This window comes from Syngnathus typhle, linkage group LG4, assembly GCF_033458585.1.
Source record: "Syngnathus typhle isolate RoL2023-S1 ecotype Sweden linkage group LG4, RoL_Styp_1.0, whole genome shotgun sequence".
NCBI classification, from domain to species: domain Eukaryota; kingdom Metazoa; phylum Chordata; class Actinopteri; order Syngnathiformes; family Syngnathidae; genus Syngnathus; species Syngnathus typhle.
This window is the reverse complement of record NC_083741.1, coordinates 10,772,360-10,799,289: the sequence shown is the minus strand read 5'-3', so window position 1 is coordinate 10,799,289 and position 26,930 is coordinate 10,772,360. Positions and strand designations below refer to the sequence as shown.

Here is a 26,930-nt window from a genome sequence, read left to right as displayed (position 1 = left end):
GATCTCCTGGTCCAGAGCCGAGATCTGGAGGATGATATGCACATAGTGACTTATGCGTCTCAATGATCAAGTTCAGAATTATACAAAGAAGCTTAAAAATTGGACCTCGGGCACATAGTTGTCCCTCCTCTCCCTCTCCTCCTCCTGTAGCTTGATGGAGATGCCCCTCACTGGACCACGCTGGATCCGCTTCATCAAGTGTGTCACGTAACTGCAACACAAGCAAGTTGTTTGGACTAAACGCTTTATATTAAATATGTTCTGACCCATCAAATGGCATACTAAGTCGGATGGGAAATTAATCAATGCAGGGGCAAGAGGTGAAGTGACTACGGAACCGAACCCTTTTTTAAAAAAAATATATAAAAAAATAGGGGCTCTTGTAAAGTTTGGCAAATCCACCTGGTTACCTTTTATTGCACGGCGCCATGTCGGGAGCAAATGACGTCCCTTTCACCTACCACAACAGATCGCCCAGATCTGAATCGTCTGAAGAGAATAAAAAAAAATCCAAAGGGGGAGCATCTCCAACTCACCCAGCGATTTTGTTGCGAAGAGGTTTGCTGGGGATGATAGCGATCTCCTCACACAACCTCTTGTTGGTGTGGAAGTCATTGCCCAGACGAGTGTAGTACTTCTCGATAATGACCCTGGCAGCCTTCTTGACAGTCTTCGTCCGTACTCGACCCTGATGACAACCAAAATACAAACCCTCGTCACTATGGCAGACAAGCGCAGCCCAAAAGTACACAACCGTCCTTTTCACCTAAACAAGTCCTTCACCCAATGCTAAATTTTGGCTTCCGTACTGACAGAAACTTAACTGTACCAAACTCGATGTCCGCACTAAAATAGTGAGAGGAATTTGAGCTTCCAGTAGCGACTAAACGGTTTCTCTTAGAGTTCATTCATTTCGTAATCCATCCTCCATCTAGGCCAACGAAAAATGTCGTGTCAAATGGAATTATTGGTGGCGTTTGTAAACAAACGACGCTTTTCACTGTTGAGAAGGTGTTCAGAAGGTGGTGATTGAGAGCGATTGGACAGGGTGTTGATTCCAGTAGAGGAGATACCCACCATGATGATTTCGTCTGGTTAAAAGGACGAACTCAACTTTAAACCGGAAGTTTATAGTGTACAACATGGCCTAATTACACTATGTACCGAAAAACACACTGCCCCCGTGCGGTCAGAGGTGATTAGAACACTTTTTTATTTCATCGGTTACAATTGGCTAAAAAACACACGGCCCCCGTGCGGTCAGAGGTGATAAAAACACTGACTTTTTTTTATTGGTTCATTTTATTGACCAAGCAGACTCATGTGCATTATAACACATTAACTAATACAAAGATGCGTTTGTATTATGTTTTGAAAATTACATTCTCCACACAAATGCTAGTGTGGCAAGTCTCTGAAATGTACTATACTAATTAATCAAGTAATTATGTTAATTAAATTTATTTTATCTATTTAGGGGTTAAAGCCTCTCACCCAAAAGCATAATAAATGAAACTAACCCTTCCCCCAGCAAAAGGTTTTAGGTGTTTATTCCCACATACTGGGAAAAAAAACCTAATGGTTCATTGACTTAAATATTAACTTAAAATGGACAATCTTTTATCAAATTGTTCATCTATTTAGAAGCTATTTAAAAGCAGTTGTATAATGTACATAACCAAAAGAACAGCAACAACAAACAAAAAAGTGGAGAAATGTTTTATTTTACATAAAAAAGGGTGCAAACTGGACTTCCCTTTAGGCATGGAGGGAATAAAAAGTGATTTTTTCATGTGGGACAAATCGTTTAAGATGATTCCAGTAAAGAACCGGCATTTCATTCATAAAAAAAGGAAAGAAAGGAGCTTAAGCTTTTTCAACAAATTAAAACTTGGAAACAATAAAAATAGGAAACTTGGGTCCTTCACTCTTGAAGCCCTTTGACTAACTCAAAGTAAATTTTTGAAGTGACATTCATAATTCAACACAATAATACTTATTTACAGTTTTGAGATTTTGCTTAATAATAGTTCTGGGGGTGTGAGGAGGATTGCGTCGAGGGGAAGATAAACTCTTGGCGCTGTACAACTAGAATTTCCACAGTTTGGAAGGCAGGGTGAAAAAAATAATCGATTACAGCCTTTATATGAAATCCCAACAGAAAGAACCAAGACTACGATTACGAAGTCTGTACAATTTACAATTCTCAAATAAGCATCACAACATTGCAGTAAATGTCACCCTCTTCTTCAAAGAAAAATACAGTAAGTCCAAGACAATTGTACAGTACAGCAACGAGGAAAAGTGCCAGAGAACCCAAAAAGTAAGCCATTCATACCCACTTGAACCATCCTTAGCGTTGTTTTACACATCTTTGACACCACACCTCTGGATGTCACGCACAACCTGAAGTTCAACGCAACAAAACCTAAGATAAGCTCAACTTAATTGGTCGGAAAGTAAATGGAATGTCTTTTCCTCCCAAGTTCATATAGGTGACTGGAAGCCATAACGTCTCACAGAGCCGACAATAGACGTGTTCCACAGGAGACGGAGCAAGTCTTCCCTGGATAAGCCATGCGCGTACTAACCATACAGTTGCACTGCAGGAGGTCCACAGATGCAAAGGATAAAAAAGGCCGTCAAGGACTGCAACACCCTAAATAGAAGGAAGAGGCAGGAGCAAAGAAAACTCTGTGGACATGTGACTACACTGTTCTTAGATCTTGTTCAACACTTCCTGGTAACTGAATTCAGCTACCAGGCGCTGGGATTTATTTTTTAAATTATGGTGGAAACATTTTAACAAAGGACACAAGGTGGAATGAGATGATTAAAAAATAAAATCCACGTTTCTGGCACAGGTCAAAGGCATGGATGGACTTGTAGTAGTAGTAGTCTCAGGAATGGCACCAGGGGAATCCATAATTCAGGGGAAACATGAAACAAAGCAACATGAAAGGCTATTTAATCCGGATATCCACCTCACTACCAGGAACCATGTTCGATTTTTCTCAAGAAGCCCAATGTCGAGGCCCTGCTTGATGCCACTGTGGCATCATTGGAGTCAGAGGTCAAAAATGTTTCCAGCTGAACATCAGCTGTTCAGCACAGTCAACAGACGCAAGTATGTCCCCAAAAGGAAGGAATACCTGTCATTCAAATAGCCTATTCGCCTCGGTTAAGACTTCCAACTATTAGAAAAGGTCCCGTAGAATGCTCATATTCAAGTACTTTCAATAACATCACTTAGGCCTCACGTGAGTGGTGAGGGCTAAGAACAAACCAAAAGCTATACAGTGTAAATACACGCAACAAGCATATATGAATTCAGTGAGATTAATTACCAACATCTACCACATTGTATTCCAACAGATGTGGGTGCAGCTCCGCTTAAAACCGCACCCAGGACTCCAGTGAGAGTGGATTCATGTGTACGTACACGCAGAGGTGGAGAGGGGATGGGGCATGGCACACTGCTTTGAAGAAGAGGAGAGGGGGGAAAAAAAAAAAAAAAAAACAGAAGGGGGAGGGTTGACAAATGAAGGTGTATTGCCGGCACCTCTACGAAAGCCTGGCACACACGTGATGTCAAACACATGATTTAAGAATGAACAAAGGAGGACCGCTGGGGTCAACAGATGTAGTAGTGCAGTCATGATCTCAAGCTTTTTTTTGTTTGTTTTCACATGTTGCTACCACTTCCTTACTCATGGCTATTTGGATTGAACAAACAATTGAGTTTACAAATGTTCACATTAGCAAGACATGAAATAAAAAAATAAAAACTGTGTTCGGAGGATAGGCAAGGTGACGTACTGACGATATCGTTTCAAGGCAGCCCTCCGTGACACTACGTCAAAACACAAATGATGCGGATACAATCGCTCTGCGAGTTGACAACAGTCGGTCGGGATCATCGAGCAGTGCTTTGCAGTGCGGGGGGGGGGGGGGGGGGGCGTCGGGCGGGAATCCATCAGTCGCTCACAGTCCACAATTTTGGGCTTTTTTTGCCCCATTTTGCCATCTTTTTTTGAAATACATTTCTTAACCCCTCCAACTGCTGCTAATCTAACAACCATCAGATCAGGATGCCTTCTTTACACAAGTCAAGTGAGGTGGTTGTTTGGGGTTAAGGCAGAGAACAGTAGTGTTGAGAAGCTCCAAAGCAACTACTGGTGCAGAGTCCATCATTTGCCATCTCAAGAACATCACGCGGCCTCTCACACGTTAGTTTTGGTCTCACCCGTGCGCAGACAAATGACATAAATGCTCCGAAGTCTTTTACTTTTCGGTTCATATACATTCAGCGTGTATGTTGGGAGAGAGAATTAGTAAGAAAACTTGTGGCAACGGAGAGATAAATATCATAAATAGTTTCTTCTTCCAGCCTCTCAGAGTGTTCAAAAACCAGGACAAGATTTTTGGAGGGTTGTAGTGTGTCGAGAGGGGTACTTGACCTCGGAGCCGGAGCGATTCTCCGCTGGGAGCACAGGGCAGGCGGTGTGTGTGCGTGTTCTCCCCCTGTGCCCCCTGGTCTCAGGGCTCACCTCTTTGGAGGCAGAAAGTGCAGGAGCTAATGCAAGCAGTTTAGGCTCTTGACTCCTCATGTGTCATGCTTTACATTCAGTCCCACATCAAGAATACCCAAAACGGGATTTATCCTGAAAAAGAGCGGCGTGGAAATGAAAATACCATTTAGCGAGTGAAACAACCAATCATAAAGTAAAGGAGGGGGGGAGATGCCGATAGGAGAAAAATGCATCTTGACCAAAATTATGCTTTGCAAAAGTTCCAACAAAATGTTATCCCGCACATCCTGGATGAAAAATGAAAACATGATTCCCAGCAAATGACAAAAAAAGTCCAGAAAACATTTCAATGGTCCTTTCAGAATATGCTGCCAACAAGAGCTCTCCTTTTCTTGCGCTCGTATTCTGAATGGAATTTCACCGATTTCTGTCGGCAACAATCAACTGAGCCGGAGCGTTTCAGGCTGCTCGCAGAGCATCATTTGTGCCGTGGTGTGTTCTTCTTCCGTTTTCGTTTGAAGAAGCAGCAGCACCTGCGGACAGAAACACACATTCAACTAACATTTAGACAAATGATACAACACAGCCAAGAGTGCTTATACTCAGTTGTTAGGCAAGGACCTTACGTTTAAAGTGAAATCAACCCCATTTTTTACTTTACAATGTTATGTTGTATGTGCCCCCACTAGTCTAAAGACAGCATTCTGATTAATACATTGCGTTTGTGGAGTTGAGCAGCAAATGCAGCCGTTTTTATCTAGCTCTGGGGGCCACCATTTTGCCACTTCTTGTCGACTGAAGGACATCAGAGTTGCCAGGTCTCAGGCCACAACCAATCATCGTTCAACTTCAGAAATTTGGTGAGCCTGAATAGTGTGAAGTCGTTTTTAGTCAACACCAAGTGGCTGCCCCCTGAGATGGATAAAAACAGATGGATCTGGCCTATTTCCTTCATATTCCACAAACAAAACATAAACCATAACACTGTTTCAACCAGTTGAGCTGCACAGAACATACTAAAAAAAATGGGGGTTGACTGCCATGCTTATACTTTGGTGGAAGAATTAGCAGAGAACCCAGACTTCAGGTCCAACTACAAGGCTGATATAGCTGCCAACGAGCAGCGAAGTACCGCATGTTGCAGTTTGAAGCACCAACACTTTTGTCCATGTAGTGTGAGCTGAAAAATATCCATATTTATTCGGGTCTGTTTGCTTCCAATTATCTTAAACACTTAACTACTAGGGAGAAAAAAAAAAAAAAAAAAAAAAAAAAAAAAAAGCATACAGAAATATTGGTCCCGGGGAAAGAATATGAAGGGGTGCACACAAAGAGCCAAGACATGATGGGCCAGTGGTTCAATAACACAGAACAATGCTGTCGATTATGACATGACTGGGTCCTTCTTTTTCGAAAGATTAGGTTAACTCTCTGAATTTGTCACTTTCAAAGTTGTCCCTCCTCGCTTTGCCAGGATCTAGGCCACATGTCAAGCAAGGTGTTCTAATGAGTTCATTTCCGATTAAAAACCCAACGAGTGGGTTGGGCCCAGCCTAGCTGATCCACTCCCTGTCCCATGAGGCTGAGGTGGACGAGCAGAGAGGGACTCACCACAGGTTGAGCATTTTCACGCAGCTACAGAAGAGAGAACAAAGAGTGTAAAGACAAAAGAAAGATAGATTATTACAGCAAGAACAAGATGAGGAGGACAGAGCGCGTGCAACACACACACGCACACACACACATTAACAGACAAGCACAGTGGGGAGGGAGCCTTGAGTGGGGAAAAATAGACCACTCGCTAATTCTGGATTGCTTGCAAAGTCTCAGGAAGTTCACGTCATATTGTATTGCATTCAGTACCCACAGGAGTTAAGTGATACTCGAATGGTGGGAGCGAGATGCATTGCAGTCTGCTCATTGGTCGATGGAGGATGGAATGAGAAAACGCTTTCACCCACACACCCAGCTCCTCTTGTCGATTTGAATTCAATAGCAGGTCTTGCTGTCACACTATGTAGGTGACGCAGCTATCGTCATATCTCCTATACATCCCATGGAGGAAACGCAAGCCAAGTTGAACATTTCAAATGTGAGCTGTACATGGAGGTTGATAGAAAAGTGATTACGTTAACACTGCATTTGCATTATTTCAGTCTTTAATACTTCATGAAGATCTGAAATGAACCACGACCACTCCTGTGATGACATAATCACCTCCTTACCATGTACTCCTCTATCTCGGTAAATTCTGGTGCAATGCCAAGGTTTCATACGTAATGTTAAAAATTGATCTATCGTTGACCTTAAAGTCTGAGTCATAAAGGGAAAAGCCAAAAAAGCGACATACTGGCACTACAGTACTGGGTGTAACGTTTCCGCAGTAAAATGCAGTCAAGAACACTGGCGGAGCTAGAGCTGTGGCCACGGGGGCACTGGCCCCCCTGCAATACACTTGGACCCCTCCAGGTGCCGGACCAAAATGACTTGAGTATTTTCCGAATTTTCTGAGAATTTCTTTCCACATTTGCACAAGTCCCACATGGGGAACATGTTAAGAAACTATCAGCATTTTTTGAAGAATTTGAAAACAAAACTGTTTTGTTGATCCCTTGACGGCCACTTTATTTATTTGCATTTGTATGTCTATTTTGGGAATCTCAGCTACATTGACATAATTACGATGGGTAAATGACTAAAAACTTTGCTGGAAAATAAACTGTTTCCATTTTTGGCCCACCTGCAATACCGCCACAGACAACTAAAGGGCCGAGGACCATCGGTTGACAATCCCTGATTTATCGTATTGGTGGAGCAGAAACTAAATGCCAGGGAAAGCGATGCCGAGTACCAAAGGGCAAACTGGTGGTTAGGGACCACTGTTGCGCATAAGGTCAGATGATAACTTCTAAAATATGGTGATGCGCAACGTCATTTCACTGTTATTCACCGTTAATTAGCTGGCAACAGCACGAGTTCTGTTGGATTTGACATGCTAGCAGGGCCATCAAAGTACCTGCCAACAGTAACGCCATTAAAGGAAGGCTCATCATTAGACAAAAATAGAAACGACTGCAAATGAAAGTGATTCATCTTTTGTTGAATCTTTCATGGCCAGTTGGGTAAGGTTGAGACGCCACCGTCATATGTAACTTACTGAAATGGAGGTCACCCAGTTTATTTATTTAGGTTGACTTTTCCTTTAATGTTAGTATTTTGTGGACCACTGCTACAGGGAGAAAGGTATTATTTTTTCAGTGAGCTTCCACGAGAATTAGCAGATACTGCTCTACTATCCATATAAAATCCGTCATGATGGGATATTATTGTTAAAAAAAAAAGGAAACGACAATCTGGATGGGCTTTTTTTCCCTTTCTATCAGATCGGGACTTGTTTTCAGCAAATCCTGAAAAACAGGTGACTCAGACCCGGGTGCAAAAAAACTGTGATTGGGACATCCCTACTAAAAAGCGTAGTAGCGGCTCAAAAGGAGAACCTTAGTCTGACTGATGCATTACATCTTCAAAAAGTAGAACCACATGAAAATTTGATAGACAAAGAAATAGTCAAAGATGAGCAATCCACAGAAACAAGATACACGTGGTCGTATTAAGATAAAGGATGTCACAATTCCACAGCACGGCAAAAGGCAGCGAGGGCAAAGCAGCAAGAAGAAGTGGAGAGGAAGAGCAGGAAAGAGAGGGGGCAGCATAAGGACATGGAAGAGAAGAGGTGCGGCTGCATGACACATACTTGGCTTCGTCCACCACTTCCACCTCTGCCTGGGCGGTGATCGGCGCATTGGAATGAGCTGCTAGCGGATCGTCAGCGTTCAGCTCCCCGTTGGTTGAGCTGACCACCTGCGGCACATGCAGTACACACGCGTCTTCACATCACATCTGTCCGCTTGTACTCTCAACCACACAACTACAGCAACGATTTCAGCGTGTGAAGAAAATGCAACATTGCGACCAAAGGGCAAGCCGCACCTCAATAGCACAAAAGGCAGACTACATTAATGTATTATGCAGAGTGGCCAAGATTAGATAAAGTTCCGGAAGTGGTTTTAATTCACGATAGTCTGGTGTGCCTCACTGTGCAACTGAACACACAATTGACATTTTGTAAAGTACTGATGGGATTTAAAAGCATTTTAAACACAAACACACCTGCATCAATGTGTGGCATTATATATGATTTGAATACAAATAACGACACATTTCTGCATTAATGAACAGATTTTTGGGGGACATATGCATGATTGTTTTGATTGCTAGATACTGAGATGCTCAAATTAACTATTTTTTTAACAAATTATGTATTTTTTGCACAAAAATATAAAACGCTAGATAGATAGCTTTTTATAGGTTGCCCTGTTAGATAGCTAGCTTTTTATAGCTTTCCCTGCATTGGTTTCAAAAGAACAACCAACCTTTACAAGAGGTGTTAAGAGAAGAACTGTCAAAAGCGTTTAGTCATTGTATCATCTCATTTTGTACTTCCAAATTAAGAAAAGTCGTAGCGTGAGGTGAATCAGTAACGTTACTTATTACTTCCTTCTTGTTAATCATTAAAATTAGGTGTGCTCAAATATTATACTTAGATAAATACTTTAGTGGCTTGTGCGCTCGTAAAACATTAAGATGACAACAGTTTGACCCCATAATGATATTCCGCAATAGCTGATGGCAAAACTGCTTTGAAATCGGCACAAATTGCCCGTCCGTCAACCAGCATTGTAACAGGGGATGGATATTCCTCTTAAAGTCCATTTCAGAAGGACAGTGAGCGCATGCACTAATTCAGGTAATCTTGCCATGCATGAAGCTTCGTGTTTTCATGAGGCAGACAAAGATGCCATGAAGAGTACAGCGAGACCTGAGACTGTTGTTCCATGGCATCATTACCATTTGTGGGGCGGGGCAACATGCATATGGTGGTGCGGGGGAAAAAAAACAACAGAAAAAAAACATTCCCCTGCCAGAGGACCAAAGGTTCGTGAGACGAACATGATCATATATCTGTCTCGACACCTCATCTACCAAATTGGATAATCATTAGACAATTTAGAGTGACAAGACTACAACATGTCTAAGACCACATCATTTATGATCAATTTTGAGCTGTGACTTTGTTTCAATTTATGGAGACAAATTAAATTGGATAAATACCTCTAAAATATTATAGTCTCCTTTATGACACAGATGACAAATAACTCAGCAAATCAAAAGCATTTTAATAAAAAAATTGGTTTAAAATTATTTGAATTCTGTTCACTTATCAGAATGTCAAATGGGAAAACGAAATGTGCTCTGACACATAGAGGCCACTTGAGCATGTGACAACACCAATGAGGTGCTGCAAGACAGATTCAGACCTGGACGGGGTGTGACTGGTTGAACAGGTGAGGGGTGCATACCTGCACTGAGCCCCCGTGCCTGTCCGCTGCTAGGTGGGAGGTCAGATAGGAGGAGTTTGCTTGGCGAGTGGGCTGCACCTCCCATGCTCCTCGTCGATCAGAGACTGCTGTCTGCCCGGGAGTCAGGGATGCCAGCCAAGTGACAGGGAGAAGAAATGGGTTTGGGAGTGCAATGAGAGAGGGAGGAATTATGGAATAGTTGCATTAGGAAAGATGGGTATACCAGTGTGCCAGGCCAGGTTCATGCAAAGCACCATGAAAATTGAAGAATAAAATAATCGTCAAACCAAGCAAGGCTTATAGCCAGCCAGAAAAAAACAAACAAATGTGCCCAAAACCAAAAAAGTGTCTAAAACAGTTGCTTTTGTTTGTTGGCTTTGTTGATTTACGAACATTCATTGCCCTCAACTCATATTCACCACAGTTCGACAAAAAACTTTCATCATTGCATTATATTTCCTGAATTGAGCCATCTGCACACTTGAACGGCCCAACCTGAAGTGTGAATAGTCCCAGATTTCATACTTTCATACCTGATTTCTTATTGGTGGGTGTGCTGAGGTCCGGTCTCTATGAGGATGGCTCTCTCTTGTGACTGCGGATGCCCCCGAATCTATATGGACGGACCCCACTGGCGTGGGCTAGAGGAAAGACAACCCATAAACATGCATCACACTTGATCTTCCTTAGTTTACATTTGACGTGTGCTACTTACAATCTGCCTGCCAACCCAGTCGTACGTGTAGTCGAAGGTGTATCCTTTGCGCTCAAATAATTCAGTGAATAAAGTCCTCAAATATTCATAGTCCGGCTTTTCAAAGAAGTCTAGCCGTCTTACATATCGCAGGTAGGTGGCCATCTCCTCTGAATGAAACAACATCACAGGGCTAAGAATTCAACATGGTTAACAGAACTTGCAGCTGTGCTTGTGGTAAGCTATACATTGTATGATGTTTGTATGTACTGCAAAACTCAATTATGCTGAACAAGTAAGCAGAATACCTGGGAAGTTCTCACACAGGACTTCAATGGGAGTGTTTCGTTTTGTGTCTCCAATTTTTTGGTATCGCTCTTTCAGTGTGTCAGCCTGCGGGAGAGCAAACACACGTACGGCACGTGACATGAAGCAGTTCTAATGACTACTGTACTACAGCGTAATGATGGTTGGATGGGAAATCAAGTGTTCATATAGCGCCGCAACCACTCACATTATGACTGGTCTAACTTTTGCACTCTTTTGTCTGTGGGGATTTTTCCTAATCGTTTTTGAGGCTGCTTTCAAGTTTATACCTCTAAAGAGATACATGGGATTGAGGTTAGAGATTTATTTGTTCTTCACACCATTCCCTTCCAAGCATTGATGCAGTTGCTTTCAAGTTTATACCTCTAAAGAGATACACGAGATTGAGGTTAGAGATTTATTTGTTCTTCACACTATTCCCTTCCAAGCATTGATGCAGTTATGAGCCTTGCTTGTGCTAACTATCCCAAATTTTGGGTGCAATGAATCAAAATTCAGAAGAACTGATCCACCCCAATTCATGATTAATTAGTGACACAGAGTTTAGGTCAATTTAGGATATTGATATTGTCTTTCATAACCAGTGACTTAAATGGATTCCAACAAAATCTCCTATTTTATTTGCAGACCGATATTTACAACCTGATTTTATCAGCACAGCGGATGAATGAATTAAAAACACATTCCAATGAATACAATATGGAAACAATATGAAACTAATTTATATGTTACCTTGAGCCCTTGCCATGGCAAACTCCCACGAAGGAAATACATGAACATGTGACCTAAGGCTTCCAGGTCATCTCGTCGGCTTTGCTCTACATGAAAAAAAGTATTAACTTCCTCTGATAAACTAGTTTCGGGAGCCAAACTAACTAACATGAAACACTTCAAAGCAATGGTTCTCAAATGGTGTGTTGGGAACAAAAAGTGGGCCGTTTACAAATTTTGAGTGGGTTGTGGACAGCTCGTAAAAATATCGAAGAATACAAATTGTATTTGTATTCTGTTTTCCTTTCAAAAAACTTTAGGTAAGCGACGGGAAATGGGAAAATGACTCACTTCTGCTCTAGTCACTAGTTTACGCCGTAAACAGTGCAGCTCAGACTTTGGCTAGCAGGGGTCATTGCAAGCAGTACGCTTTGGGAGGAATAGTCAAATCTATTTGCAACAGTGTTTAATAAGAACATATGCCTAACATGTAGGCTTTTTTTAAACAAACAAACAAACAAAGAAAAAAAATACCCTACTGCTCTTAACTTTCATAAGTGTGTCACGACTTTGTAACAACACAAAGATGCGGGTCCCAGGATGACAACAGTTGAGAACCACTGCTTAGAGGACTTCAAAATAAACTCCAAAGTTGTGATAGCATACCTTTGCCTAAATGCGTGTTGATAGACATGTAGCGGGCAGTGCCAGTCAAGCTCTTATGCTCCCGGTATGGAATGTGTTTTTTGGTCTCTGGGTCGATGTATTCTTTGGCCAAGCCGAAGTCAATAATGTGGATAATGTGCTCCTTTTTATTCCCTTGCCGTCCAATGAGAAAATTTTCAGGTTTTACATCTCTATAGATAAGGTTTTTAGAATGCACATATTCCATTCGAGATATCTGTGGAGAAAGGATAAAAGTCAGAGTGTAACAACAGGAATCTCGAGGACCGGACTTAGTTCCCCCTGACCCAGACACTAGTGAGGATGAAAGCAAAAATCTCTTAAACAAGTGCTAGTCTGTTTAGCTATGGATGAGCTGTAAACTCAATGAGATCTACCATGCACCAGGGTTCATCACAGGTAAACCTCAGGGTTAATTGCCATAATACAAACTTTAAACACATATAAGTACATACACGTACTAATTCATAATAGCCACTGATATAATTGAAATAGTGAACAACTCACCAATTGGATTGCGATCATTAGGACAGTCTTCAATGAAAAGGTCCTGTCACATAAGTCAAATAGGTCCTCCAGACTCGGGCCCAAGAGCTCCAGAACCATGGCATTGTATTTCCCACATGGTCCAAAGTAAAAGACTTGGGGCACACCTTCAGCTAAAACATATAAAGACAAATTGTCAGAACCCAAATGGCAGCTACTGAGTGACATCATTGTGTTGATGTGTATTCACTAGTGCGTTCAAGTACACCATGGAAAAGCGCCACCTCTTAAACTCTCCCAAAACATGTAAACGTTTGATTTTATGTGCCAACTTTCGTATCCCATACTTTTCTTGGATTTACTCTTGATGTAGTAACACACTGCGGTCTTTGGAAAAAATAACTAAAAATGAATAAAATAAATAAATAATGCAACACTCCACCCATGCAACTGTTTGTTAAACGTGAAAAAGCAAAGTGCTGGTTTTCTCTTGTTGGAACTTAGATGAGGATATGATCACATTTTAGGAGCAATCCACAAAGAAACTAAGGGTTCTCAACATTCATTTCTTGCAACTGTATAATTTTGAGTGAACTAGTATATTTTTTTAAAGTCATTAATGTTCATGCAGTGGTCTATAGCAATGGTGCCTGCAAATTAACTTGTCCTACAGAATGAACGGCAGCTCTTGCCAGCATATGGAGATAGTAGGAGTCAAGCCGCGCTCCATCCTGTGTTTTGGACACCATTATCCAATGCTGTGGGTTGCTAATTGAACTACATGCACCCCGTGTCTGTGGGAGGCCTGAAATGTGTCGGTTTGGAGATGGTGTAAATAAGTGGATGAAGGGTTATTCAACAGAAAACATTGGACTTTTAAGGAACTAACGAAAACTCAAGACAGTATAGACCAGGGGTGGGCAAACTTTTTGACTCGCGGGCCGAACTGGGTTCTAAATTTGGACCGGAGGGCCGGACCAGGAGCAGATGGACGTAGGCGTTGTGTGAAGTCATATAAGCGACCTGTAAAGGTCATTGCATAAAAGATCTTGGCCTTTAGTAGGTAGTAAAGCATGGATATTCCAAACAAGTTTTTTGAAAACAAATGCATTTATTAACAGCATTAAAAAAAAAAAAAATCACTAAAAAACTGCTATCAGTGATTCTCATAAAATACGACACTGTTATTATGAATAACAATCTCCATCACTTCAATGCCTGCAGGTCAGATTAATGAAAGATGTTTATCTCATGAGATCACATCAAACGGCAAACATTCTGACCAAATATATCATCTTGAAGAATCGGTGAAAGCATACATCCAAATAAACTAATCAAAACAGCAACACGGTGAGGGGTATCTGAAAATCAGAGCAGAGTTTTAACTCGCAAACACCTGGTAACAGAGGTGAGGAAACGGGAAACACTTGCTTAAAGTAAGCCTTAAGAACTTTACAGGTTAAGATTAGTCGCAAATAGGTGGTGCATCAATGTCCTTGAGCATCCTGCATTGTTTGAAAATGAGAATGGTCGCTAGTTTCAATCCCTGCTATGTGTACAAATCATATTCAAAATGCATTTTTTTACAATAAACTTGAGAGCCTCCCGTTCATTTTCAGTGGGAACAGTGTTGTTGGTGTCCCATTTTTGCTAGTGCGTCATAGTCTGGAGTAAAATTTGTTGTGGCAATTCTTAGGCGAGATCCGAGGTGTTGGTCCGTTTACCTTGATCTGTGACGGGTTGATGTTGATGTGGCTGAACGTCACGTCGCGTACGTCGAGCCAAATTGGCCACTCTTTTTTAAACACTCGGCACTCCTTTTTTTCGGGCCACTCATTTTAATGGAAGGATTCCAGGGGAAGGTTTGTGGGTGGCTTTAGCGCAAAACTGCATCTGAAAGCTCAGCGCGCGAATTATAAGAATGCTGTAGTCAAAGCCCACGCTCTAAATTCGGGACTGATACGAATAGAGCGAGAGTGCGCCAAGTCCGTACTACTGAGTACGTACACGCACTTGTGAGTGTGCACCGAGCTTTCTGACACGGCTTCCGGTAGTAAATGCGCAGGCGAGCGCTTCGCCATCTACCGGGAAAACGCAGTCATTGCAGGCAAAATGACAAAAAAAAAAAAAAGTTTAATAATACAATTTGTTCAGGGTTGGCGGGCCGGATTAAACGGTCCCGTGGGCCGGATGTGGCCCGCGGGCCGTAGTTTGCCCACCCCTGGTATAGACCCATCATTTATGGCAACAGAAAGTCCAGTACCTTCTATGTACAGAATATAGACGCATTATAATGGTGTATGGGCGGATAGATACAAAGCTTTTGCGAAAACAATTCACACAGAGAACCAGAGTTGGAAGATACCGGCGATGCTAGTTGGAGGATACACCTTGGTTGTTATTTACAGTCTTTTCTTGGGGTACCATCATTTTTGTCCAGGCCAGTGACTTTTTTTGTTTTTTGTTTTGTTAAACCAGAGTTCAAAAGAAAGCTTTTGGTCAATTTTCATAATATTTGTGTTTATTATCACTGTGTATTATTCCAGTTTTTTCCTGTGACCACTGTTTTTTATTTCATTACCAGAGTGGTACCAACAATTTTGTCCACGGCCCATCGGTGTACTGAGAGATTATCTACCATTTAGATTGGACACAGGGGGACTTTTTTTTTTCTTTTGCGACTTTTAAAGGTAATTGGATCAGTGCTTTTTAGGGACTTCATAACAAAGGGGTGAATACATGAGCAAATTACAATTTTCTTTTTTTATTGTAATATAAAATATTTTATTTACATATTTATGCAATTCTCATTTCACACTGCAATTTAGGATTACTTTGTGCAAATCTGTCAAATAAAATGCACATTAAAAAGCACTTAAATTAGAGTAAAACAATTGGGTTTAAAAAGTTTAAGGGGTGAATATATTTCTCCGCAAAACTGCATAATCAAAGTCCCCAAAAGGCTACATTATTGTGACGAAAAACAAACAAACAAACAAACAAACAAACAAACAAACAAACAAACGGGGTGATCAAAATATTCTACAAAATCTCTTTCAGTTGTCACATTAATTGTTTCAATATGAATTGCATGAATGCAGGAGATTTTCAAATTGTCCTTACAGTGACAAAGAAACTATGTTTCATGACTGCAAACACCCTGTCACAGTGCGCCTGACCTTAAACAATACTCGCTCAACCATTACCCCAATTCTTGCAGTCTTGTGACGATGATGGTAACAGAATTACTTACAGATTTGCATGGAAAAATAGTCCTCACGGGTTTTGAAAAGAATTTTAAAAATCCGTGATTACTGAGAACTGAACTGATCACTGATAATAATCATCATTAGTATCCAATGACAGTTGGTTACAGACAGAAAATAACTCCTGACTGGCCATGTGTCAATGCATTTTAATTCTGAAAGCTCCACAAGCACGATAACAGCATCGACTGTGTGGAATATGGAGCTGCAATGATGTCATATTATCCTGTCTGGAGGAGAGGCGAGAGTCAGATTAGTACTAAGAAAGGCAGACCCACTCTCTAAATATTTAATGAATTTGCACACAGTTGCCCTTTTCCTTTCCTCAGCTTGACAAAAACAATAGTGAGAACGTATGAACTTCCAAATGTAAAGACTGGGCATCACAAATTCTCTTATCCCCTTCTCCAACACTAACTTGTATACAAATGCCCTAATTCTAAGAACAGACTTTTTTTGCGAAAACAAACAAACAAACAAACAAACCACAGAAAATTGAGGGTGAGCCGTGAGCCTATTATACACGCGTACGCCCGAAACTACTGATTTATCACCTTGTACAGGTGAAATCTAGGGATTGTTTATTAAAAAAAAAATATATATATATATATATATATATATATATATATATATATATATATATATATATATATATATATATATATATATATATATATATATATATATATATATATATTTTATTTCATTCCAATACAATATGTAATGCAATATGTAATACAGCCCGCGGCCCCCGTGGAGTGAAATGAGGGGAACCGCAGATGGGAAGATCTCCCTTGCGGGACCGCCAGGCTGCAATGAATGCTGACTAGGAAACATTTAACACACAATGTAATACGAAAACGTGACGTCTAGAAAAGGGGTAAGTTGGAGGGAGGCGAAAACACCCAGAAATAAAAACAAACATGCTCAATGCCATGTTCTGTATAAACGTGGATTTCCCAGACGGGAAGAATTATTTGCCAAAGCAAGCCTTTTTTGCCACAGTGCTCAACGATACAACGATCTTGCCACACGGTAAACACCGGCGCATATCCTCGCCATTCTGCTGCTGCTGGGTTTTGTGATATCAAGTGTGATCACACGAGATGGCTTTGCGTCTCATAACAGGAAGTGGCGATAGCTTCGACAAAGGCTCCGGTGATGCCAGTGTTTTTTCAACACAACAAATCCAAATCTGTCCAATTACTGTGCAAATAATAATAAAAAAATCTAATCTGTACAATTACTATGCAGATATTTTTTTTTGTGTAGACACCTGCAAATCAGGAGAGACTATAATGGGAGTACAAAAGGTAAATCAGCTTTAGAGGGGCAATTTTTGGGGTGCGTTACTGTTCGTGTATTAGGCAAGTGCGTGCGTGGTATTCTCAATAAAGGACTAATTTTGTAAAACTTTCAGACTAAAAAAATCTTTTAAAATTGTAACTATTATTTAAATGGTCCCCATAGATCTCCTCTCATAGCATAGTTGATGAAAATTCATTATGGGATTGCAGACACCTCGCTGTACCAGATTCAGTTTTAGTCAAAGGGATACTTTATTTCAATCAATATAAATACGGATTACTGTACAATAGTTCCCCCCCCCCCCCTTTTTTTTTAAATAAATTGCACACGACTCCTATTTTGCCTCGAAGGTGATTGTTTAGCCACACAAGGATACCAATCACCCACTGTGTAAAATGATACAATCAGCTTATCAAATGACAGCAAATAAACCAGTGACAGCAAAATGCCAGCCAAGTCTGTTGCTTTGACCTACCTGTAGTTCCCAGCGTTTTGTAAAACCGGTACTCTAAATGCAACTGTGGTGCCCTTGACTTTACTGGTTCCTGTGCAAAAACAACAGGCAAAGTAAGTCTGAGACAATGCCAACCAACAACATTACAGGTGAAATCAGTGCAATTTTGTTGCTTGTGCACAAGCACACTGCAGAGAAGTGCACTGTATCAATGATAGTTTGGCACAAATATGATTTATTATCACCAACAGCTTGCATGATTCTATAAAGTAGTACCATATACGGGCTACACATTTAAAGAAAAAGTACCGTACATAAGAACAAATTTAGGAGAATCCTGTAATTTCATGTGAAACAATTTTTTTTTATGAGAATAAATATTTCAAGTAGAAAAGTGAATGATAGTACAATACTTATTATATAATTGGATTTAACTCCTACATACAGTTGAATAAAAATCTTGCCACATCTCGGGCAAATGTCTTGGTGCAAAAAATCTACATTGGAGCAGTGCGTAAACACTCACCAATCCACTCAGTGAGATAAGGGCTTAAGTCAATTATTTATTTTCAATATGGCCTTACTACTCCCTAGCTTAATCTAAAAAGACTGTGAATGGCGGCTGGCAAGGTACATGGGGAGGGGCATGCTTTATCCTGTTAGGGGACAATTGGCTCAGCCTTACGTGTGTCCAATCTGACACAAAAGGAAGCACAAAAACATACTATCAACATTTGAGGTGACAACGTGACTTAGACAGATATACAATTTGCCAAATATACTGCAGGGCTACAAACAGTAAAACAAGCAACAGCACCAAACTTTTATCTAGTAATAATCCAGACACTGTCTTTTATATTGTAATCCAAATGTATTTGTGGACATTTCAAGGTTAGTTTTATCAACCTGACACCGAGCGAAAAAGATTTGGCAGACGAAACTGTCCACTGACGTTTTGGAAAGGCAACACTCTGCCCAAATATGTAGCACCAACTACTTTGGTAGATGATCTGAACACTAACATTTCCTCAGCCTGTGTGGAGATGAGTCACTTTGCCAGCATCTAGGCTTCTTAACAGCATCCGTGCTATACAATTTGTTGGGTAACATTAATTTAGTGCGTATGAAAAGAGTGGTGACTAATCTGGTAACATCTGTGTATACATTAAGCGATCCCTTTGTCTAATGAAACATGTTTCCTGTCTGACAACAATGGCACAGTCTAATATTAGCAACCGTGTTTCTTTGATCAAGTAATAAGGTGCAGCATGAGAAGAGATCTGACTGCATTATCTACTAATAAACACTTGCACTCTTGTTACTTATTACTAAAGGTGGCGAGACATTCACCCAAAGATGACTAAGATGCATCTTGCTTACAACCATTTGTACCCGAGTTTTGATAAAAGAGAGAAAATGTCAACTTACCAGTTTAATAGCTACATACTCATTGGTGTAGAGATTTTTACCTGAGGAGAGAAAAAATGTTAAAAGACATCTCACCATGTTATTATATGTATGCACACAAGCATGTAACACACGCAAGAACACAGTTGATTCATATGTTGTTGCCAGTTTGATGTTATTCTGCTTTGTGAAATATTGTTCCCATTTTAACAAAATACATGTGCACAGAGAATAAAATTGTGCCACCAACAGAACACCACACAACGTACAAAAGAATTTGGTGCCCAACTCTGATTTGACATCTTCATATTTGTACATCCACACCACAAAGTTACGTATGCCTGTTTGTTCCGAATTTTGACTGTGCTTGCAAAAATAATGATCAGAAGAGAGTCTGCTATGACTCATTTCTTTAACTTACCTAGCTTCAATTCCCCAAAGTTTCCACAGCCAATCTTCTTGCCTACACGAAAATTTGGGCCCACCATGAGAACCCCGGAGGAGCTTGAGGAGCCCGACGGCCGGGACGAGTGTCCAATGCGACTTCCCTGGGAAACTTTAGTACTCCTGGCAGGCCGCTCGCCATATTTGTCTCTCTGTGGTTCCATGGTGTAAGCGGCACAGTTCAACGAGGGCCTGGAGTGACGTGTACAAAGCCCCCCTGGGCTGGGCCCACCACAGCCACCGCCCTGGTCACTGGCAGTGCCTGGACGTCGCACACACAATCATGAGACAAAAGGTGGTTTGGACACTCTCCTGTCCTCACTCTGGCCTCAACATTGATCACTGGAGGGAAGAAGGTCAAAACCCTAAAACAGAAGATGCCGTAGAAAATATTCAAATAGTGATTAGAAAGAACAAACAAACAGATAAGTGAAACGGTCCAAAATTAAAAGAATCACCCATCCATTGTTATGAAAATAAATACAGAGTTGGGTGAATGCAAATAATGAATACCACTACTATGGGAAATAATAAACTACCTAACACCAATTATTATTTTATTTTTATATAAAATACAAAAAAAAAAAGCAAGGCATACTGGGTAGTGGGTACTCCACACAAAGCAAAAACAATACCAAGACTCACAGATTCTTAAGATAAAAGCTTTGCCGGGCTGCTTATGTTATCTGGAGCCGAGTAGTCCGACTGGGAAGGTCGAGGAGAGACACTGCCGCATCTAGCGGTAGCAAGTTTATCATCAAGCTTGGCCAGACTACTACTACTGCCTGCTAAACACGTTTTCTCTCCTAACTCTGTAATCACAACATTTTCCTCATCTAGCCCCAAAAGAGTTTCCACCCCCCCAGCACTCGTTCAACAATTTGGGGATTATAAAAACTTTGAACACTTTATCTTAAATTAATTGTAAAGACAGTATTGTTGTGAATTTTATGGGCTGGACTAATGATTGTTTACAAGAGCACAATGCCCAATAAGGACGGCGTAGTTTACCGTCAGCCGGGTGCTGTTGAGATGAGTGCAAGAATCCCAGCCAACAGTGACTATCAAGATTATCTTCCGCCCACAACCTTGGCCAAATGGGCCATGTTTGTGGAGAATATTATGTAAACAATTACATAAAAGCTGTCCACTCCCAGGGACATTGATGGAGGCTCGTCTGTTCACGTCAAGTGCACAGATTCACATATAATTATGACACAAGGAATCAAATAAAGACCAAGCAATCATACAGCGGCATCCCAAATTGATAGATTAAAAAAAACATCCAGTGTTTGGTTGTGGGATACGTTAATGAAATTTTGACAGTTTACCACATGTATTAATTATTAAAACCTAGTTGTCAATTTAACTAAAAGGTTGATGACAATGTTGTAATTCCTGTGCATGGAGAGGCTGCTGCAGATAAGTACCATGTATTTGTGTGTGTGGGCTTCCGGATGACTCATGCTCGGTATTGCCTGCACAGTTCTCAGCATTAAAGACACCTCCAGTTGCTCCCAAGGGCAACCGTGCAATATTACTATTACGTAAAACCAGGAACCGACTTGGGTTGCTCTAAAACAGGTTTACAGTAAATACCATTGGCAAGATGGAACTCTTCCTGTTGTGTAAACAATCATTAGTGAACTACCTTAATCCGAAAAGAGGATTGCAGCTGGACTAACAATGACCCACCCACACACATCCAGTCTGATTGCAAAGGATTTTTGCACTGTTTGTTGTATTCACCACAGATAACTGAGATAATAATAATAGTGTCAAGACATTACAAGATGTGATTTATTTAAAAAATAATTCTAGACATAATACATCCTCTTGCATGGCTTCTAAATATTTTCGTTTACAAAACTATTCAGAAATTGAACCACATTCTAATGACAGCTGAAATAATGACACTATTTTCTTGATTAAAGGTGAAAAATATTTTTTTCTTTCTTACATATTATTTATACTGTTACTCAAAATGAACAATTCAGAAGCAATTAAACACTGTATGCTTCCTGCAAAAATGAAGAACCTTGAATTTGCACGCCTTCCAACAAACAATACATTAGTAGATCCGTATTCTTTCAATCACAGATCCACTGTCGGTGTATTATTTAGAGATGCACCAAAAATTCAGCTATTAAATTTTTTGGGCATAAAATTATGCAAAAGTGTTGGGTTTCAGTCCGAAACAACATGGTCAAAACAGGATGTTGTGATGACGCAAGCAAAACCCTCCAGGCGAGCACTCTGAATTAACCACTAGGTGGTTTTCCATCCACCCATATTTTTTATTCAAATTTTCGAAATTGTGAAAACAAACCTGAATAAAAATGCTATAAATTTATTAAAAAGGCCTGAGATTCACACCAAACCTTTTTACATTTGGAGGGAGTGGAATTTTTAACGTGCACATTTTAGCTATGGAAATGGTAATCGTAACAGGAATTAGAAGAATTTTAAAAAGATTTATAAGGAATCTGGTTTCATGTCATTGAGTGTATTGTTCCTTGTATGCCAACTGGTTTCTCTGAACAATCATTCTGTAAGAAAAGACAGGAACTAATTAATGATCGATGGCTTTCTGAAGAACCAAAAGGTAGACTAAAAAGTTTATGACATTCCAGAAACACAAAAACTGACACACGTTTGAAAGAAAATAATCAATTGAATGTAAATTTCAAGTGCCTTTAATCAGTGTCGCTAAACATAAAAAAAAATGGCGCTAGTAAGTGTAACGACAGACTCACAATAATGCAGAGTCTCCCTTAAGGTTCTATTTGTGGAAAACACACCAGTGGGACAGTTAAATAGAAATGTATTTCTGGGCTTAAGGGAGGGAAAATGTGACTTTTATGCGACCATTCATATTGCATAACTGCATCACCACTGCATTTGAACATGTTCAGACATGTCTGGACGTTTCTACAAAACATACAAATGAGATACCGGGGCTTGCATGAGCATTTGCTTAAGAGCTTCACTGCTGGAGAAGAAAAAAAAAAATCCATTATGTACATATTGGTGCACCATGGCAAGCGAGAAAACAATTGTCTTGCTCAAAAGGTAGAAAGCCTTCACTGACCAGATTGCACTGGGCACGTTGCCGAGCCAGGCCACTCCCCGATGAATGAGCCTGGAGCACCGAGTTCAGCTAGGCCACATGTAGCAAACTGAGCCGTCTTCATTTACACACGTTGCAATTGAACGTTTTTCTTTCCCCACTAAATGGGGGGGGGGGGGGGGGGGGGGACTACAAGGTGTCTTTCTGGTCACAGACATTTTCACATCTAACATTTGGACATGCAAATGTCAAGTTGGGTTTCAAATTAAGGACATCTCTGTTCCATTTGGGCTTGGAGTATCAATATTGCTTCATGGTAACTCAATTTAATGTCCTGTGTGACATATTAGAGTATACCTGTACGGAACGTGCTTTCCATGAAAATAATCGAGGCAGCAGACTTTGTTTTGTGACATGCTCGTCTTATTTACCTAAACGTTGTGGTTACCTAAAGGTTCTGTGTAGGGGTGTAACGATACATCGATACACATCGATTAATCGATATAATGCTCTACGATTTATTGGCATCGATGCTAAAAGTAAACATCGATTTATATCGCCGTGTTTGACCTCTGACATTAGACGCGACTTTATTTTGAAATCCAGTTCATTGTTGCTTGCTTCCTCTTTCCGGGAGCAGGGAGCAGTGCGCGGCGTTGCTGCACGTGAAAGGGGAGGGGACAACTAGTACGCGGCTCCTGGGCTGGTGCTATGGCTAGTGTCCAAAAAGACGAGGAAATTGGCTCCCCTTTAGGCTTCAAGTCATTCGTTTGAAAGCACTTTGGATTCCAAAGAAAAGATGGCTCAACGGACAAGACACGTGCAGTTTGTAAATCCTGCCATGCGGTGATCAAATATTCAGGGAGCACAAATCTCGCCGCACATTTAAAGAAAAAACACGACATCAAAGTTCAGTGTTAAAGTAAGCAATTTGTATACTACAATACTCTTGCAATTTCCTAAATAAAGAGTTTGCAGTACCTTGTTGATTTTGCGTATGAATTGTTATAAATCAGGATATCTTTATATATTTTTTATTTAAAAAAAATATATATCGATCGTAGAGCACTATATCGCGATATATCGTGAATGAATCGCAGCAGGCTTTAAGATATCGGCAAATATCGTATCGTAGTTCTTTATATCGATATTATATCGTATCGTGACAAAACCCGCGATTTACACCCCTAGTTCTGTGGGCTCTTTCATTTTGATTGAAGGTGGGGAAATCCCCAGTATTGAACTCCAGACAAGGTTGTACGGGAGCAAATACACCTTTGGATGTATAATGCGCGAGAGGCGAGGCAACACAATAAGATAGCTTTAATAAAATAAATGTCTGCACACTCCCAGGGGTCATTGGTGGTCTTGAGGTTACAAACAGCTTACATACAGCAAACTTGTTTCATCCACTTCAACTAAAGGAAAGCATCATGGAAAATCTGTGAATACATAAAACTGTTGTCTTGACAGTATAGTAAATTATAATAGTTAAGATAGTGGCCACGGACTTCCCGTTTTATGGATGACGCTTGGTTTCATTGGCTACGTCTTTCACCATGCAAAATGATCGCATTCGTCAAAAGAATACTCGGGACAAAAATATTTTGCTGAACAATAGTCAAACTTAACTAATGATTCACGCTCGTGCATTGCACTACAAGACTACATCAATTGTGATGATTTCAAGGAGTTGGGTCTGGCCATTAGGGAGAGCGAAGAGGGTGAAAATGTGATTGCCTATGTTATTTTCTACCTATGCTTGGTTAGTAAACGAGGCAAAAAAAACATTACTGAGTCAGTCAAAACAAATGGGTCACTTTGGTAATTGAACGAAACCCATGTGCAATTGCTTCCTTGTGGATTTATCTGTTCTGGGCGATTTTGATGACGTGACAGTTTTGTAGCTTTATTTATAGAGCCCATTTCATACACACGGTAATCCAATGAGTTTCATATAGTTACAAAACAACATTTAAGGACAATATTTAAAAGATAAATGCAATATTTGAATGCAAAAGACTGAAAGACATTTGAAAAACTGAAACATTTGAGATTTAAAAGCAATGTAGAGAAACAATAATGTAATTTACTAAAATTACCAACTGAATGTAGAGTGCTCTAATAGAACATGGGGGCATAATTTTTAACTTGGATTCAAACACATTTAAACTCTCGTTCTGTTGACAGCTTCGTCATTTACATACATGCTGCAAAACAGCTAAAAGATGATTCACCATGTTTGCACTGACCGCTGTGGCCCCACTAATTCTCCCGACTTTGCTGACCTCACAACCATCTGGCTTTATATTCCATGAGCATTTCTTTAATGCATTTGGAACCTAAGCCATTTGGTGATTTAAAGACCAGTAAAATGATTGTAAAATCTACTCTACAGTTGACTGGGGGCCAGTGGCAAGTGTTTAGCACTGTTCTGATCTCTTTGCCCTGGTCAGAAGCCGAGCTACAACGTTTTGAACAAGATTGAGTATGAGCCTGTATTGTTATTATTTTTTACAACAATATGAAATGCTGACAAATCAGGATACATGTTCTGTTAAAACATACAACACAATTGCATTAAAATCTATTGTGAAGCATTATTAAGTTAAGAGAAGTTCTATACAAAACGGATTATTATTACTACTACCTAAACCGTGAACATTTTCAGTAACAGTGACAAGGCCCTGAGGTATCAACTAACTAATCTGTTGGCATCTTTTGATTGTCACATAAAAATAAAGGCTGTGAGTGGAGTGATTTAACCTTCAGTGGAAAGAGCACCCTGAGAGGGCGCCTGCCAATAGTCCACACTCCTGCTGTGACAGTCAGCTAACATTACCAGTGGAAAAGGAAAGGAAGTTCTGCCCAAGGTGAGCTCAAATTCCAAGTGTAGCACAACAAATGCCATGTTGCAATTTTTTTCTCCTCGATTTTCTCAAGTGTGGGCAAACGATGGGGATCGACTTGTTAAGTAAGACTGCATGGTGAGGTCGTGCAATGTCAATACAATTCAACTCCACCATAAGCTACCACACCGAGAAGAGGCCCCGAGATGATAGAAACAAACGATCTTATCTTTGCATCGTACGGACGATCCAAAACAATACTTAAAGAGCTGCACCGCTTTGTTGAAGCTGCGAGGGTTAATCTTGAATTGAGCGGTAAAGAGACTTTAGGGTCCGAACGCGGTTCAAAACAAGGAAACGAGCCAATGCTTGATGAACAAAGCAAGTCGCCATCCGTGGGGGTCCAACCTCAGTCTGGTGCTGGTCATCACATCGATTAGTGGGCGAACACACCGTTAGCCAAGTTAGCTCGCCAGCAGAAAACCTGACAAACCTGCCGCAAAGCTAACGCTAGCCACATTAGCCAGCCACATCGTCTGGGCCAATTTATTCCAAAACAAGAGATGTGGAGAAACATCGACTTACTTCTATTTCTGAATCGTATTTTCACGGTGCGTACGAGACGCGTTTATGAACGATAAGACTCGAATAAGCCTTAATGGCAGCTTGTCGTAAACGCCTTCGCTAACATGTACTGATGGCTGAGTGACAGCTGCAACAAGGAAATTAGCCCCATCAGCTATGGAAATCTTAACGAACAAGCAAAAGCCCCGACAAATTCCGGATTTGTGGCTGACCGCGAACAAACACAACAGGCTCACCTTGGTTGCGATAGATCCAGATGAAAAGGACACGCGCCGTAAGATGTGTTGCTGCCGAATTCGCAATGTTAGAGCCAGTCTTGACTCAAGGCTCTCGGTGTTACTTGTTGGTGCTGATATTTCATGTTAGCAACAGAGTGGGAGCCCTCTCCATTATTCTTCAGGAGTCCGCCTTCGCTCGCTGCTGGCTGGAGTGAGGTTCGAACACACCGGATGTAGAAAAACGGCACCGCCCGCTTCCACACGCACACTTCCAGGTCACACGGATACGAGTTCATGTAGTTGTGGATACAACTTGGGATGTCCTGTCACCTTCCTCCATAACACTGATTTAGTATTCTGGGGTTGGTAGGAGCCCCCCTTATAAAATGCAATATATATATATATTTTTTACCTAAAATAATTGTCACTAAAAATGGATTTTTTATTTCTATTCAACACATGTAAAGTACCAGTT

General features: G+C 40.6%; 2 protein-coding genes across 3 annotated transcripts in view; both read right to left on the bottom strand.

Annotated features, from left to right (window-relative positions):
- rps17 (ribosomal protein S17) overlaps positions 1 to 1,189 on the bottom strand; it is a 1,437-nt gene extending 248 nt beyond the window's left edge. The window contains exons 1-4 of the mRNA XM_061277295.1: positions 1,078 to 1,189; positions 537 to 688; positions 106 to 211; positions 1 to 24 (exon numbers count right to left, since the gene is read on the bottom strand). The exon at positions 1 to 24 is cut by the window's left edge and continues 42 nt beyond it. Of these exons, the coding sequence (XP_061133279.1) occupies positions 1 to 24; positions 106 to 211; positions 537 to 688; positions 1,078 to 1,080 (285 nt within the window). The 5' untranslated portion in view covers positions 1,081 to 1,189. The remainder of the gene's footprint in view (positions 25 to 105; positions 212 to 536; positions 689 to 1,077) is intronic.
- Positions 1,190 to 1,704: 515 nt separating this feature from the next.
- Positions 1,705 to 26,700, bottom strand: csnk1g1 (casein kinase 1, gamma 1). Of its 2 annotated transcripts, XM_061277129.1 has the most exons (13): positions 26,474 to 26,700; positions 19,711 to 20,098; positions 19,311 to 19,351; positions 17,904 to 17,973; positions 12,876 to 13,027; positions 12,351 to 12,585; positions 11,706 to 11,791; positions 10,955 to 11,039; positions 10,668 to 10,816; positions 10,486 to 10,593; positions 9,953 to 10,063; positions 8,287 to 8,393; positions 1,705 to 5,065 (listed from the first exon to the last, which is right to left on the bottom strand). In XM_061277129.1, exons 2-13 carry the CDS (start codon positions 19,895 to 19,897, stop codon positions 5,011 to 5,013), a joined length of 1,386 nt encoding a protein of 461 aa, XP_061133113.1. In that variant the 5' UTR covers positions 19,898 to 20,098; positions 26,474 to 26,700; the 3' UTR covers positions 1,705 to 5,010. The 2 variants fall into 2 exon arrangements, with proteins under 2 accessions (XP_061133113.1, XP_061133114.1); XM_061277130.1 differs by lacking the exon at positions 9,953 to 10,063.
- Positions 26,701 to 26,930: the final 230 nt, after the last annotated feature.